This window comes from Gobius niger (assembly GCF_951799975.1).
Source record: "Gobius niger genome assembly, chromosome: 16".
NCBI lineage: Eukaryota > Metazoa > Chordata > Actinopteri > Gobiiformes > Gobiidae > Gobius > Gobius niger.
The window spans coordinates 19,399,404-19,412,430 of NC_136867.1; the positions used below are offsets into that span (position 1 = coordinate 19,399,404).

The 13,027-nt window shown below is 43.2% G+C and overlaps 1 protein-coding gene across 1 annotated transcript in view; it reads right to left on the reverse strand.

Moving 5' to 3' along the window:
• Positions 1-5,659: 5,659 nt before the first annotated feature.
• Positions 5,660-13,027, reverse strand: part of LOC306975703 (glutamate receptor ionotropic, NMDA 3B-like) — a 148,136-nt gene continuing 140,768 nt past the window's right edge. The window contains exons 10-12 of the mRNA XM_079573372.1: positions 9,740-9,904; positions 8,301-8,368; positions 5,660-7,572 (exon numbers count right to left, since the gene is read on the reverse strand). Coding sequence (XP_079429498.1) covers positions 6,636-7,572; positions 8,301-8,368; positions 9,740-9,904 — 1,170 coding nt within the window. The 3' untranslated portion in view covers positions 5,660-6,635. The remainder of the gene's footprint in view (positions 7,573-8,300; positions 8,369-9,739; positions 9,905-13,027) is intronic.

The following is a 13,027-nucleotide window of genomic DNA, read 5'->3' on the forward strand; positions in this document are numbered from 1 at the left end:
TAGGAATTTTTGTCCATTCCTCCAAACAGAGCTGGTGTAACTGAGCCACATTTGTAGGCCACCTTGTGTGCACATTGACTTTGTTTTCCTTAAGCCACTTTGTATCCAGTTTGGCCATAGGCTTTGGGAATTGTCCATTTGGAAGACCCATTTGCGCCCAAGCTTTAACTTCCTGGCTGATGTCTTGAGATGTTGTTCCAATATTTTCAGTGTTCTTTCTTCATGATGTCATCTATTTTGTGAAGTGCTCCAGTCCCTCCCGCAGCAAAACAACCCCACAGCATGATGCTGCCACCCCCGTATTTCACAGTTGGGATGGTGTCCTCAGGCTTGCAAGATTTACCCTTTTTCCTCCAAATGTGATGATGGTCATTAGATCACAAGATATGTCTCCAAAAATTAAAGTCTAGATTCTTGTGTGCATTTGCAAACTGCAATCTGGCTTTTTAATGTTTCTTTTGGATAAAGGGATTCTTCCTGGCAGAGTACCCTCTCAGCCCATGTCGGTACAGTACTTGTTTCACTCTGGATAACGTCACAGTCTTACCAGTTTCAGCATCTTCACCAGGTCTTTTGCATGTGTTTTTGGGTTGATATTCACATTTCAGACCACAGCACGTTCATATCTGCGACACAGAACCTGCCTGAGATTCAGGTCTTAAATCATTAAAATAATAGTTAATTGGTCGGTGTAGCTGAAACTGGTGGTTAGGTCATAGTGCACCATGTGATTGGTGCTGTCATAGACCGCTGGACAAATTCCACTATTTTCCCACTTATTCTTACCCACCACCAAGCACAGTCCCTACCCGCTCACTCTCTCCCCATCTCTGTCACTAATTTAACCGGGGCGCCCCATTTTACTGTTGGGCCTGTCCCGTTGCCAGGGAGCTCCGCTGGTTCTCATGAGGTTGTCCCCCCCCTTCCGTCTGTCTACTCCCCACGCTGCTCCCCCTCTGTATTCCCCACTCTTGCCTATCAGCATTAGGCCCTGCAACCAATAATACCCCAGGGTTTGGTCACAGCTGGCGGGAGCTAATAAACTCATCACTCACAACGCTGCATGGCCCCCCTGTTTACTCACCACACAAAGAGGTCCAGCCACTGTGAAAGACAGGGACAAGGTAGAGGGGCAAGACACTTCATAAAAATAGAAAAAAGTGGTCTCTCCTGCAGATACAGTATATTGGTCTGAAATATTTTTTGGAGCAACAGAAAACTCGTCTTTAGGTTTTTAATATACTCCTCTTGGACACAAACCTCATTTATTTATTTTAAAACAGTGTTATTTGCCATTATCCTCACCCTACCGCACAATGTCAGCAATAAAATTCAAGAAAATATCATTGGCAATATTTTTGGCATAAAGTATGGGGACATTGGAGTGGGCTGGGCATGACCCTAACTGGACACTCAAAAAAAAAATCTTGCGGAAACACCGGTTGTTGCGCAGTGCCATGTGCTATTTTGCATGATCCAGTAAGTAATTGATTGCCGCAGGGAAGTGCCGTACGTTGGGGATTTTTAAGTTTGATTAAAATTCCACTTGACTGCTGTTCACACGTGACCCACTTACATTGTCTGAGCAGGGAGCAGCCATCTTCACATACATGCCCCACTCATGCTCAAGCCTGTACGGGTGAAGCAATGCGTGACACAACCGAACAGGTGTACAGTCCATGGAGACGCTGGTGTGGACCCAGACTTAGCAAGTGCTTTCATGTCCAATTCTCATCAGATTTTGGGACGTGAAACCGGGATGTTGAACACTGTGCCTTTATTGACCTTGCAGAGCTATGTCAAGATGATCTTTCACATAATGTCAACAGATATGTGATAAAGCAAGTCGAATATTGTTTTTTTCTGATAACTACTGTGTAAATGTTGATTTATTCATCATTACAATCCAAAGCCAAATGAGACCCACATTAGGGTTGCCAGACTCTATGGCTACAATCAGTTTGGACATCTTTTCGTTATCAACCTGTCCCGAATCAAGTCCTAATTAGCGCTAGTGCTGGCTTTCCAAAACTAAGTAACTCACGTCCCTAGAGGCCATAAACGCCACTGCAGGTGTCGTAGCATGTTACGTTTTTTTACTCATATATTGTCCGTGAGAGTAAATACTACGCTGACAGAAAAGACAGAGGGAGAAAGGGATATTGTACATCCAATTACACAATAGAGATCTTTTTTTTCACTCAAACCTGGCTGTAAATGCTGTTTAAGTGGTGCTAGCTTTGCCCGTTAGCCAGTTAGCTTCTTCTTCGTGATTCAATTAGTGTTTATTAGGGCCTCTGGGTCGGAGCAGGGAAAGCTGCAAGTGTGGTTATCTGGCCAGAGACACCAGGGGGAGATGAAAGACCCCCCAATCATCCCATTAACACTTGTATAACCCCCAGAGGGACTACGGAAAGGATTAATTAAGGTAAACAAGTTACTTAGTACTGCTTTAAAGATCGGTGACTGAACTCTGGAGGTTCTTAGCTTTCAGGAATGGCATGTTCACATCCAGTAAAACTTTTTCTTATGTCTTGTGTTGTTGCGAGGAAATTAAACAAAGCTGTCAAAAAAACAACTTGGCAAAACCACTCTGTGGTCTTGCAGCAGCCGATATTGCATCACCTAGGCGAGAGCAAATCCAGGCGGCTAAATGTCAGATCATTCTCCTCAAACCCACACACTCCCGTCCGCCACCGGATCACCATTGATTATTTTACAGCGCATTCAGTCCACCCCGGCCCAGCGCGGACACGGGACAAAAAGCCTATTGTATATTTTATGACAATGCGGAGAATAAAGGCGTGAGAGCGAGAGTGATTGATCGTGTTTATCACAGAGAGATGATCTTCGTTTTATGGAGTGGCCCCTCCTCTGGCACTTAATCATCTGCATTATTCCCCCCTTAAACGCAGAGAATCACGAACCTTGGGCCTGGGTGACAGTGGCTCAGATGGTAAAGCAGGACGCCTCATGACTGAAAGGTTGACGGTTCGAATATGTTCATTGTTCACCAAATCTAAACCTACCCTAAACTGGTGATAAACCATGTCTATGATAGAAATTCTCTATGACCAAAGTAATTCTAGCGAAATACTAACTCAAAAGAGGACAAACACAAAAATACACCTCTATTTTTAACAAGTGTAGACTGAGCACCACCTGAAGCAGCCCAGGACATTTAAAGGAACAGGCCACAGTTTTTACATACTGAGACATGTTCTAACCTTAGCTTATACAAGTTGATGCGTACCTGTCTGGTATTTGTGCATGACCTCAGTCACGCAAAACAACCAAAGATGTTGTTAGCATTTGGCCTCTCCCAATGTATTCCTATAGCTCCAACCGGGGGTGAAGTTCCACGGGCACGCACAAAGACCAGACAGGCACGTATCAACTTATCTAAGCTCAGGTAAGAACATATCTCAGTATGGAAGAACTGTATGCCCTCAGTCACCCAAAAAGACCAAAGATGTTGTTAGCATATGGCGTCTCCTAGTATATTCTTATAGCTCCAAACGGGTTGAAGCTAGAAGCAACCACGCTATTCCACGGGCACGCACAAAGACTAGACAGGTACGTATCAACTCGTCTAAGCTCAGGCAAGAACATTTCTCAGTATGGAAAAACGGTGGCCTGTTCCTTTAATGCAATTCATTTCATACTTACTATTGCCAGTATTATCATAACTCTACAGTGCATGTCCAGTATCAATAAAGGCTCCTCTGATTATTCAACATCATAATCCATAATCCTTTTCGACTCCACAGGTCTTAGTGATGAAGTTGCAGATCGTTGCTATAGCAAAGAACACTTTCCACAGGGTAATAATCATGACCAAGAATACTATATCTTTATTCAAAGCTTGCTTTACTGTATAACTAATTACCACTATTGAAGTTTGTTTTGTTTTTTTCCAAGACATATTGCACAACAAACCAAGCTATTGTAATGGCTGATCAATGATTGAAACACATCCATAGCCATAGCTGCCCTGGGTCTGACTGACACATATTTGGCAGCCAAACTTTGCCCATGGCCTCTCCAACCACCACCGATCACACAGTTGCACCAACACATTACACATGTGTCTTGCCCAAGGATACAAAGACACGCCTCAGTCGCCCCTATAGATGTATAATGTGTGCAGTATTCTAATTCTCAAACAGGGAAATCTTAAGAGCTGAAGCGAAGCTATTCAGAATTTGCCAACATCCCACACATTGTTAATTCTTGTGGCTGTGTTGTCTTTGCATAGTGTCACGCTCCACATTAGCAATTCAAATAGTAGCAACACAATATTCAGCATAAGTCTGACTATCTATAATTATGTTGAGCAAGTGCAAAGCCAAGATCAATAGCGTATATCAGGGAAGACAGGTGTTCAGTCATAATGGATGTCAAGTTGAAGCGTTTCATAGACTGACGAGGAAGTAATAAAATAAAAAAAAGCATGGGTGCATATCATTTCGCTCTCATAACACCACACCTGTCAAAAGAGGTTATTTTTAGATGCACTATACTGATATGAAGTCATACCCTGCATGAACTTACAGAGGAGCGCAGATTGAAGCGCCCTCATGTGGTTGAAACGAGGTATTGCATTCGATCTAAACAATTACCCAGTGTGCCCTGAGGCGCTTCAAGGCGAGCGTCTCACTCAGATGTGAATAAAACTGCAGCATTTTTTACAATTTCTAACTTTTGCTATAAGATATCAGTATGGAAGGAAATATCGATTGTAAACTTAGTATCCTACCGGGTCGCTCCAATAAAAAAATGAGGTGGTTAGCAAGAATATGGAGAAATCATTGCATTTAATCGTTCATAAACATGCTCACAAGCCATTTCTCTGCCTAAGGGCTATTGTCGATATGATGAGCTCCAGCAGTGAGTCCTCATTACTTGTAGCCTAGTAGAATAATGTACATGAATTCATGAATTGTTAATGTTGCTGTAATAACTATAGAATTGTTGTCTCACAAAAAAGGCATTGATTTTTTATTTTTATCAAGCGATTCAAACAAAATGAGTTACAACTATATCTGAGCAAAATTATGATATTTGGCAAATATGTGCAATGCTCAGGGACTATTGAGAGTGCAGAAAGAAACTTGAAGAAACGCTTTAGAATACAGCCCGTGTTCCAGGTGTAAGTATGGAATAACAAGAAAGTAATTACACATGTAAGTACAGGTACTCTTACATGTGTAACAGGGGAGAACAATGTGTAACAAGGGGGAACAATGTGTATCAAGGCAGTACAAAGTGTAACAAGGGGGAACAATGTGTATCAAGGCAGTACAAAGTGTAACAAGGGGGAACAATGTGTATACCTTGTTACATATTTTTCCCCCTTACACAAGTTACACATGTAAGAGTACCTGTACTTACATGTGTAATTACTTGTTACACCGTACTTTCAACTGGAACGCAGGCTGTATTCTAAAGCGTTTCCAACTTGTCTAAGGTCTTGCTTCAGGGATTGCACCACAAGAATCTAACCCATATCCAAATGCTTTAGAGATATGAGCACTAACACCTCTGCCACTCGCTGTCTTTCGAAAAAAGTGTCTACACATCAGCGTAAATATGTAAATAGATGTTTATTTCAAAACATGAGAATGATATTTATGATAAATTTCAATAATATGTTGATACAATTTTATAAGGGATAAATCTTTTTTTTTTTTTAAGTATTTGCTTAAATATCCAGTACCACAAGCTCTTTCTCAGTAAAATATGTGTTCTTCGTCGCATGTGAACAGCACCACTGCACACCACAGATGTGAATCCATTTAACATCGCCACAATCCCAGCCTCGTTTCGGCCTGTGTGTCAAAAGTCACACGCACATTGCTTTGAGTAGAAATTCAAAAAAAGTTCTAGTTCTTTTCATTCAAGATAAAGGTAGCTTCAGTCAGTAATCCACATAGAAATGCACATATCCTCAGGTAAAAAAACAACAACAAGGTGGCCACTGTGTCCAGAGCTGTGGGAGGCAGAAGTGCAGCACCCTCTAGTGGCAAACACACAGGAGTAACACAATTATTTTGGAGTATTTGTGGTCAAGCGCTGCAATTTGTTCTCAATATTTCAACATCTTGCGGTGTGAAATATTACTGTCTACGGATGACATGTTTTCCCCCGTAAAATAAATCAAGTTGCAGACAGTGACCTCAAGGGAAATTAAAACGTTTCTCAACCTGGCACTTACGAATGCATCATTTCGGCCACTTTTGAAGGTCTTTAGGCAATTCCAAAACTTTTCGTACGAGTGACAAGGAATTTATTTCTGAGAAGTTTCCAACCGGGTTGCCTCAAGCAGCTAAATGCATATAGACAGCAAAACATCTGACGCGGAGGACCACACACTAATGGTTTTATATTCAGATCATCATAAAGGCAACTGGATTTTGGCAGCATTTGGTGTCCGTTGGTGCTACTTTAAGTGTAGATATCATCCATTGATTGAGAGAAAAATGTATTTTGAGCAAACAAACAAGTTAATAAGTCTATAGAATAAAGTTTCTTCTGTGTGACCTAAAAAAGTAGCGTCTCCCCTTAACGCAAAGACTTGTAGTATCGACTTTGCCGTCACCTGCTTCCCACAGCTCTATCCCAGCGCCCTCTGCTCAGGTCCTGTTCACAGTGCCGGTGTTGGTTTTCGCCCTGTCCAGAGTGTTGAGAGCCCGCGTCAGATTGGCCTTCTGTCTGTCCAGGCTGGAAGTGTTTCGTGATAGGCCCGTTCCCGGTTGGTTTCCACGGATACGCTCCAAACTACCGAAAGTACGCGATGGCACAGTCCTCTCCCCTGTCAATGTGTTGACCGCGCCTACCTCATTGGACCGCCCTCTGTCCAATGTGTTATTTAATTGGCTGCTCCGTGCCTCTAGAGTCGCCCCTGGTTGGTTGGCCCGTGCCGCTTGCTGATTGTTCAAAGCCTGCATTTGGCCCGTCCTGTCCCGTTCAGGAATGATAGGCTGCACCAAGCCACTTTTGTCCGTATTTATAGTTTGTATTCTCTGTCTTTCCAAACTGGTATCCCTTCGTACAAATCCACTCCTCTCTCTTTCTAAGCTGCTCTGAATCTCGGCTCTCCGGGCCAGGGCTTCCCGTAATTGGGTTCGGAAAATCTCAATCTTCCCTTGCAGTTCCTCGAGCTCCCCTTCCCAAAGACTGGTCTGGGTCGCCCTGCTTCCCAAGGGGGACAGGACCAACCCGGCGGACGCCAAGGTTGACGGTGGGCCCCCGTTAGCGTGGAGGCTAATCTGACCAGGAGATCCGAAACCGGTCAAGCTCCCGAGGCCCAGTCCGCCGAGGCCCAAGCCGGGACGTCCCACCATGCCGGGGCGCCCGCGGACGGAAGCGGTGTGTGTGCGCAGGCGGTAGCTGTGCAGCGTGTCCAGGTCAAAGTGCACTCGTTTTTCCTTGTGGTCCTGGGATGGAGAGGAGGAGGCGCCCGTGTCCAGCCCCGTGAGGGAGGCAGGAAGCGATGTCGGGGGCGACGGGGGCGGGGCCTGGTGCTGCTTCCGGTGGAGGGTGCAGTTCTCTGAGATGCAAGAGGACGGTCTGGAAGAAAGGTAAGAGGTAATGAGTTTATGATGTGGAGGCAAATGTCCAAGAAAAAAAATCCAAACTTTGAATATTGTGCAATTTCAATATTGCGCAACTTCAGAATACTTTAATGATTGTGTATTTCTGCATTATATATTTGTGCAGCCAATAGTCTAATCATGGATAAGGCCGCTGCACATATGGTGAAATACTGTTCACCACATCATGGGTTCGAGTCCTGGCTCTGACAATTTGCTGTATGTCTCTTCCCGCTCTTCACTACACTTTCCCTCTGTGCTTTCCTATTGAGTAAATCTCACAAACCAAAAAGAACAGTTTGACGTGACATTTGTTGGGAAAACTGTCAGAGCTGGGAGTTGAACTCATGATGTCCAGTCTTACAAAGAGTCCACTACATGTGTGTTGCAGCCCTAACCAAGAGGCCAGTGTTTTTTAAGTAGTATGGCATTTAAACCCACCATGAAGCCACAACCCAAGCAACAATATTCCAACCTAATTTATTGCAGCCTTTGTCAGAACAAAAAACAACCTGCCTTGTGTAAAATCTTGATTGAATGTGTCTATTTTCAATGTCAGACTGCATTCATAACAATGACAAAGTGTTGCCAGTTGCAAGTAAATAGTACGGAATAGTTATGGGGCATCTATGGAAACAAAATGAGCTGAACAAATCTTCCAAATGCCTCCAAAAGAGAGACGTCAAACTGAAAAATGCCTCTTACTTTTCCTCAAAGCCTGTCAGCTCCTTCCCCACGTCCTCATATGTGGTGTGCAGCGCCCGGTGGATTTTCTGGAAGCAAAGAAGACGAAATAAATGAGACGCGCTGATTGCGGAATTTCCTATCACTTCATCACCTCCTCTGAACTGAAGACGGCAAATTAGACTTTCTGAGTGAAATCCTTCCACGCCGTTGCACCAAGTATGTGCGGCAATAATTGGAAAAAAAAAAAGCTGCCTGTTTAAAATGACGGCAAAGTCTATGCTATAGGCTTACAGAACTAAGTTTGGAGAAATGTTGCCTTTGATTAAAATGCGTATATATCATCAGAAGGCGGGACAGTGCTCTGCGGATTCGCTCAAATGCCCTCCCTGTGATGCGAACCGGCTGCAGGCGGCATCAGAGTCACTGTCCTTTGAGAGAAATGTGGCAGGAAAGGAAAAAATGTCAACAGCTTTGATATTCACCTCCAATATTCGGTTTAATATCGCCAAAGGCTACACATTTAATGCAGCGTAGAATTTAATAAAAAGTGACATTCAGTTTAGGGATTTCTAATCGTCTCCTGTCCATTGTCGAAATTAATTAAAGTGTCACTTGAAAAAAAAAATTAACATCAATGCGCTTTTCAGCAGAAATGTCTGACAAAAACTTGGCATTTCAAACAAAGAAGACATTAAGCATTGGCCCCCAAGACTTACTCCATGTATTTGCCATGTATTTTACAAAGTATACTGTTGTGTTCTATACTGAATGTATTCATACTTAATATAGTAAGTCAGGCATCACACCCATCATACAGGATTTTCTTTCTATCAGTAAAAAACAGAAATCTGCGATAAACAACAATATAGAGATGTGGTTTAATGCTTTGGTTTAGTATTTCAGAATACCCATCAAGAAGCATTCAATCACTAACCTTCTCTACTTTTCAACATGTCTGTACTGTGAGTTTGGAGTCTTTAACATTGGCATAAAGTTTAGTTAAAGATAGTTACTTAATCATAGTTTGTTACTATTGTTTATTTTCTGTGTATCATGGTTATAAACTAGTCTAGTGGCGCTCGGGGTGGCAAAGTTCCAGACAATGTTGAACTGAAAAAGAATCTCTCATTCAACTCCCTTTCACTATATAATTGAAAAGTAAATTAAATACTAGCAAATCATGAAGATTAGATTAAGTCTTTCTAATTCCGTTTTGGCTAATTGTCAAATTAGTGCTCTGTTTCAAAACACCTTCAAAGACGTTCTATGGACCTGTAGTAACATTTCTATTCCAGTAGAGGGCGTGAGCTACCCACAGCTGAGAGCCCATTCCTCAGCTCACCTCTCTCCCCCCATGCCCCAGTGATATCCAGTGTGTGCATGCGTTTGGACAGATTGCAGTCATTAATACCTCGTCCCGGGAGTATTTCTGCTACACATGTTCCCCCCTCTCTCACCTGACTCGTGTGCAGCCAGTACTGCAGCGTGTTGGTCCTGCGCAGACGAGGCAGCACCAGGTGATAGAAGGTATGCTCCCCTGCCAAGGTCAGCAAGGCCCCGCCCACGCCCATGCACAGCAGCACGAACAGGCCCGAGAAGTGCTGGATTCCCATCTGCAGCGTCTGGGGGGTGGAACAGACAGACGGAGAGGGGCAGAAAGACCGGCTGGGTTAGAAGAATATAAGAACATCTTCAGGATGCAATTTAGCTATGAACAGGGCGTGTGCAGCGGTGGTTAGCATCATTATACCACAGTGGTCACAGGCAAGTGCTTTCTTATTATTATTAACATGTGTTTGTGCCCATTATTGTTGCGGTGGGATGTATTTTCCTTCTTGCCGGGAGACACAAATATTTTTCCCAGGATAGTTGGTAAACGGTGGACATTCATCATCCAATCAGAGACGCATTTAGATTAGGCCCCAGCCCACTATCCTTAAGGTTAAGCGGCTCGGGCAGGGTCAGGGTTAAGCTGATTGGTTGATATAGGTATGGCGTTTCACTCTCATGACTTGTGACTGGCTGATCTACAAACTATCCTAGGAAAAATATATTCGATCCCGGGAGCGATGACTGACCACAGCGCTTGAGACCCATCTCCAGATCTTGAGCCAGCACCTTGTTGAGTATCCAGCTGGAGGATTAGCCTTACAGTGTGTGTTACAGGTTGTTGCAGAAAGCGAGGAGAACAAGCAAACTCCACTCACACCATCCTGGGATCTTCTCATTGTGAGGGAAAAGAGCTAGTCATTTGCATATTGCAGTGTACTCTTTTAGCCAGTTTCAAGCACAGATAAGAGGTAGTAGGACACTGCCTGGACTTTGCGTATAAAACCCAATTGATACAAATCAATACAATACAATTAGACTAAAACTACTGTATATGTAGATAAATATATGACAACACATGTCCAACACCAGAACACACATGCAACCCCTTTGACTGATTGGCACCTGCAAATAGTATTTTATATCAGAATTTGAAAGTACATTTGAGGTCAATGTATGCCAAATCAATGATCTCAGCTAATCACTATATAAAGCGTGTTTTTGGGACGGGACTTGAAAGTCAATACTTGAATCGAGGAGCTAAAAGAAACAACCAGTGTGAGCGTAAAGAGAGCAGAGACGGGGCTGGGGGGGCAGTGACAGTGATTAGCTGGGACAGACAGACAGGGGAATGCAAAGATGGATGATTTGTGTGTACATAATTACCAGTTGGACCGAGATAATGCAGTTTATATTCTGGTGCTGGGCTATGTGTAAACCCAGAGGACATAAATAAACAGATGAGGATGGACTTGCAGCACAGCAGTGGCGTTTACTTAAAAAAAAAGAGTGCCTGGTGGTAAATATGCATTGTCCTGATGCAAGGCATATTTAAAATGGTTCATTCAGGCTTTGAGAACTACTTTTATAACATAACTTAAAGTAATGCTTTGTTCTGAGAATATCCTTAATAACACAAATGTAGTCAGGTGTAGTTATACATGACGCCAGCAGGGAGCGTTGTTCTTCTTTTGCTGCGGTGACCAGAACAGCAAAGTCAAAACAAAACTTTGGAAAAGGCTAACTACCCATATGCTAATCTAAAAGAATTACATCTTTATTTTAATTGACCAATAGTAAAAACAATGGGTTTTATTGTCACATTATCACACTCTTTAGAGCAGGGGTCACCAACCTTATTTCAGCTGAGGGCTACTTTAAGAGCATTAAGTTGTTCGAGGGCTACCAGTTAAAAACAAATCCTAAAGACTTAAACGTACGCTGTTCACTTATAGGATATTGACCCCATATTATATTAAAATAGCTTTATTTTAAACTCATACTGAGTCACAAGAACCGAAATAACTGTAATTTTAAGAATTAGATTCACGAAAATGAAGTGTTTTACACTTTAGAAAAAGTCCCAAGGGCTACTGGACATGCCCCAAAGGGCCCCTGGGTGCCCGTGGGCACCACGTTGGTGACCCCTGCTTTAGAGTAATGCAAAGAGTCTGGTGCTTGGTGTTGCAGGTGGTAAGAGGCTATTCCTGTGTGCAGTCTGTTCTTGCAGATACAGCTTGAACTGTAATCACATATACACAGAAATAGAGCTTTTAATATCTTTATTTGGGTCACTGCTTGTCCTGATAGATTGAAGGTGGCTCCAAGGGTTGAGAATCACTACTGCAGAGAAAGCCTTTCTACTTCTGTTATAACAAAACTGCACTTCTGCTTGAGAACACGAAGTCTCCATTTTTCCCTATCTGGGTAGAAAATGTACAGTCCAATAATATATGAAACATGATTGGTCAAGCAGCACTGTAATGCAGAGCCGCGGCAGAGAGAGGAGGAGACGGGGGGCAAATGATGTTTAATTGAAGAGCACTTTGTTCCCATTTCCGTCAGCCACATCTCCGCTGACATAATGTCTATCGCTCAGAGGCTCGATCGTCCCGGGGCAGTAGTGGAGGCAGTGGAGGAGCCCTGTCTCCCTGCGCTCTCTCATATCACTTCCACTGTCCCGCACTCTCCTGCACTGCCGCAGATGGCAATTAGCCTCACGCTGACTCGACAAATTCATCAGTGACAAGGCTGACCCCGTTTTGCTCCCAATCCAGAGGGCAGTATCACAATCCCGCTATATGCACGGTCTCCTACCTCTCCTAACCCACTTTTAACAGTTACAGCATCCTGCAGGCCGGACTTCAGGTCTTTTCTTTCAGGTTTATGCAATTTCACTGTGAAGCAAGACTACTGTGGTGGCAGAGTGGTTAGCAGTGTTTTTACTATTGTCGTGTCTTTTGGCAAGACACCTCACAAAAGGCTAAGTGAGTTAAGGTTGGGTATTAGGATTAAGGTATACTTTATTGATCCTGTAGATCAGGGTTAGGCAACGCATGGCCCGGGGGCCAAATTCGGCCCTCGAACATAAAACCTTTGACCCCAAGAGAATTTTAAAGAAACATGAATTCATAAATCAGAGACCAAATACGTGAAAAGGACTCTAAAATGTGGAAAATAATGTATAAATGAAATAATGTATATGTAATTTTTAGAAATAATGTATGTAATTATGTGCAAAACTTCTATTTGTAGAAAAAAGGTGCTTTACTTTCGGCTACAACTGTGACTTTCGGCCCTTGGTGTTTTGGCAATGAAGAAAATTGGCCCTCCATGACACAAACCCCTGCTGTAGATAAATGTGTTCTCTGCATTCATCCTTTGTTGCTGGGGCAACCAGTAAGGAGCAGTGGGCA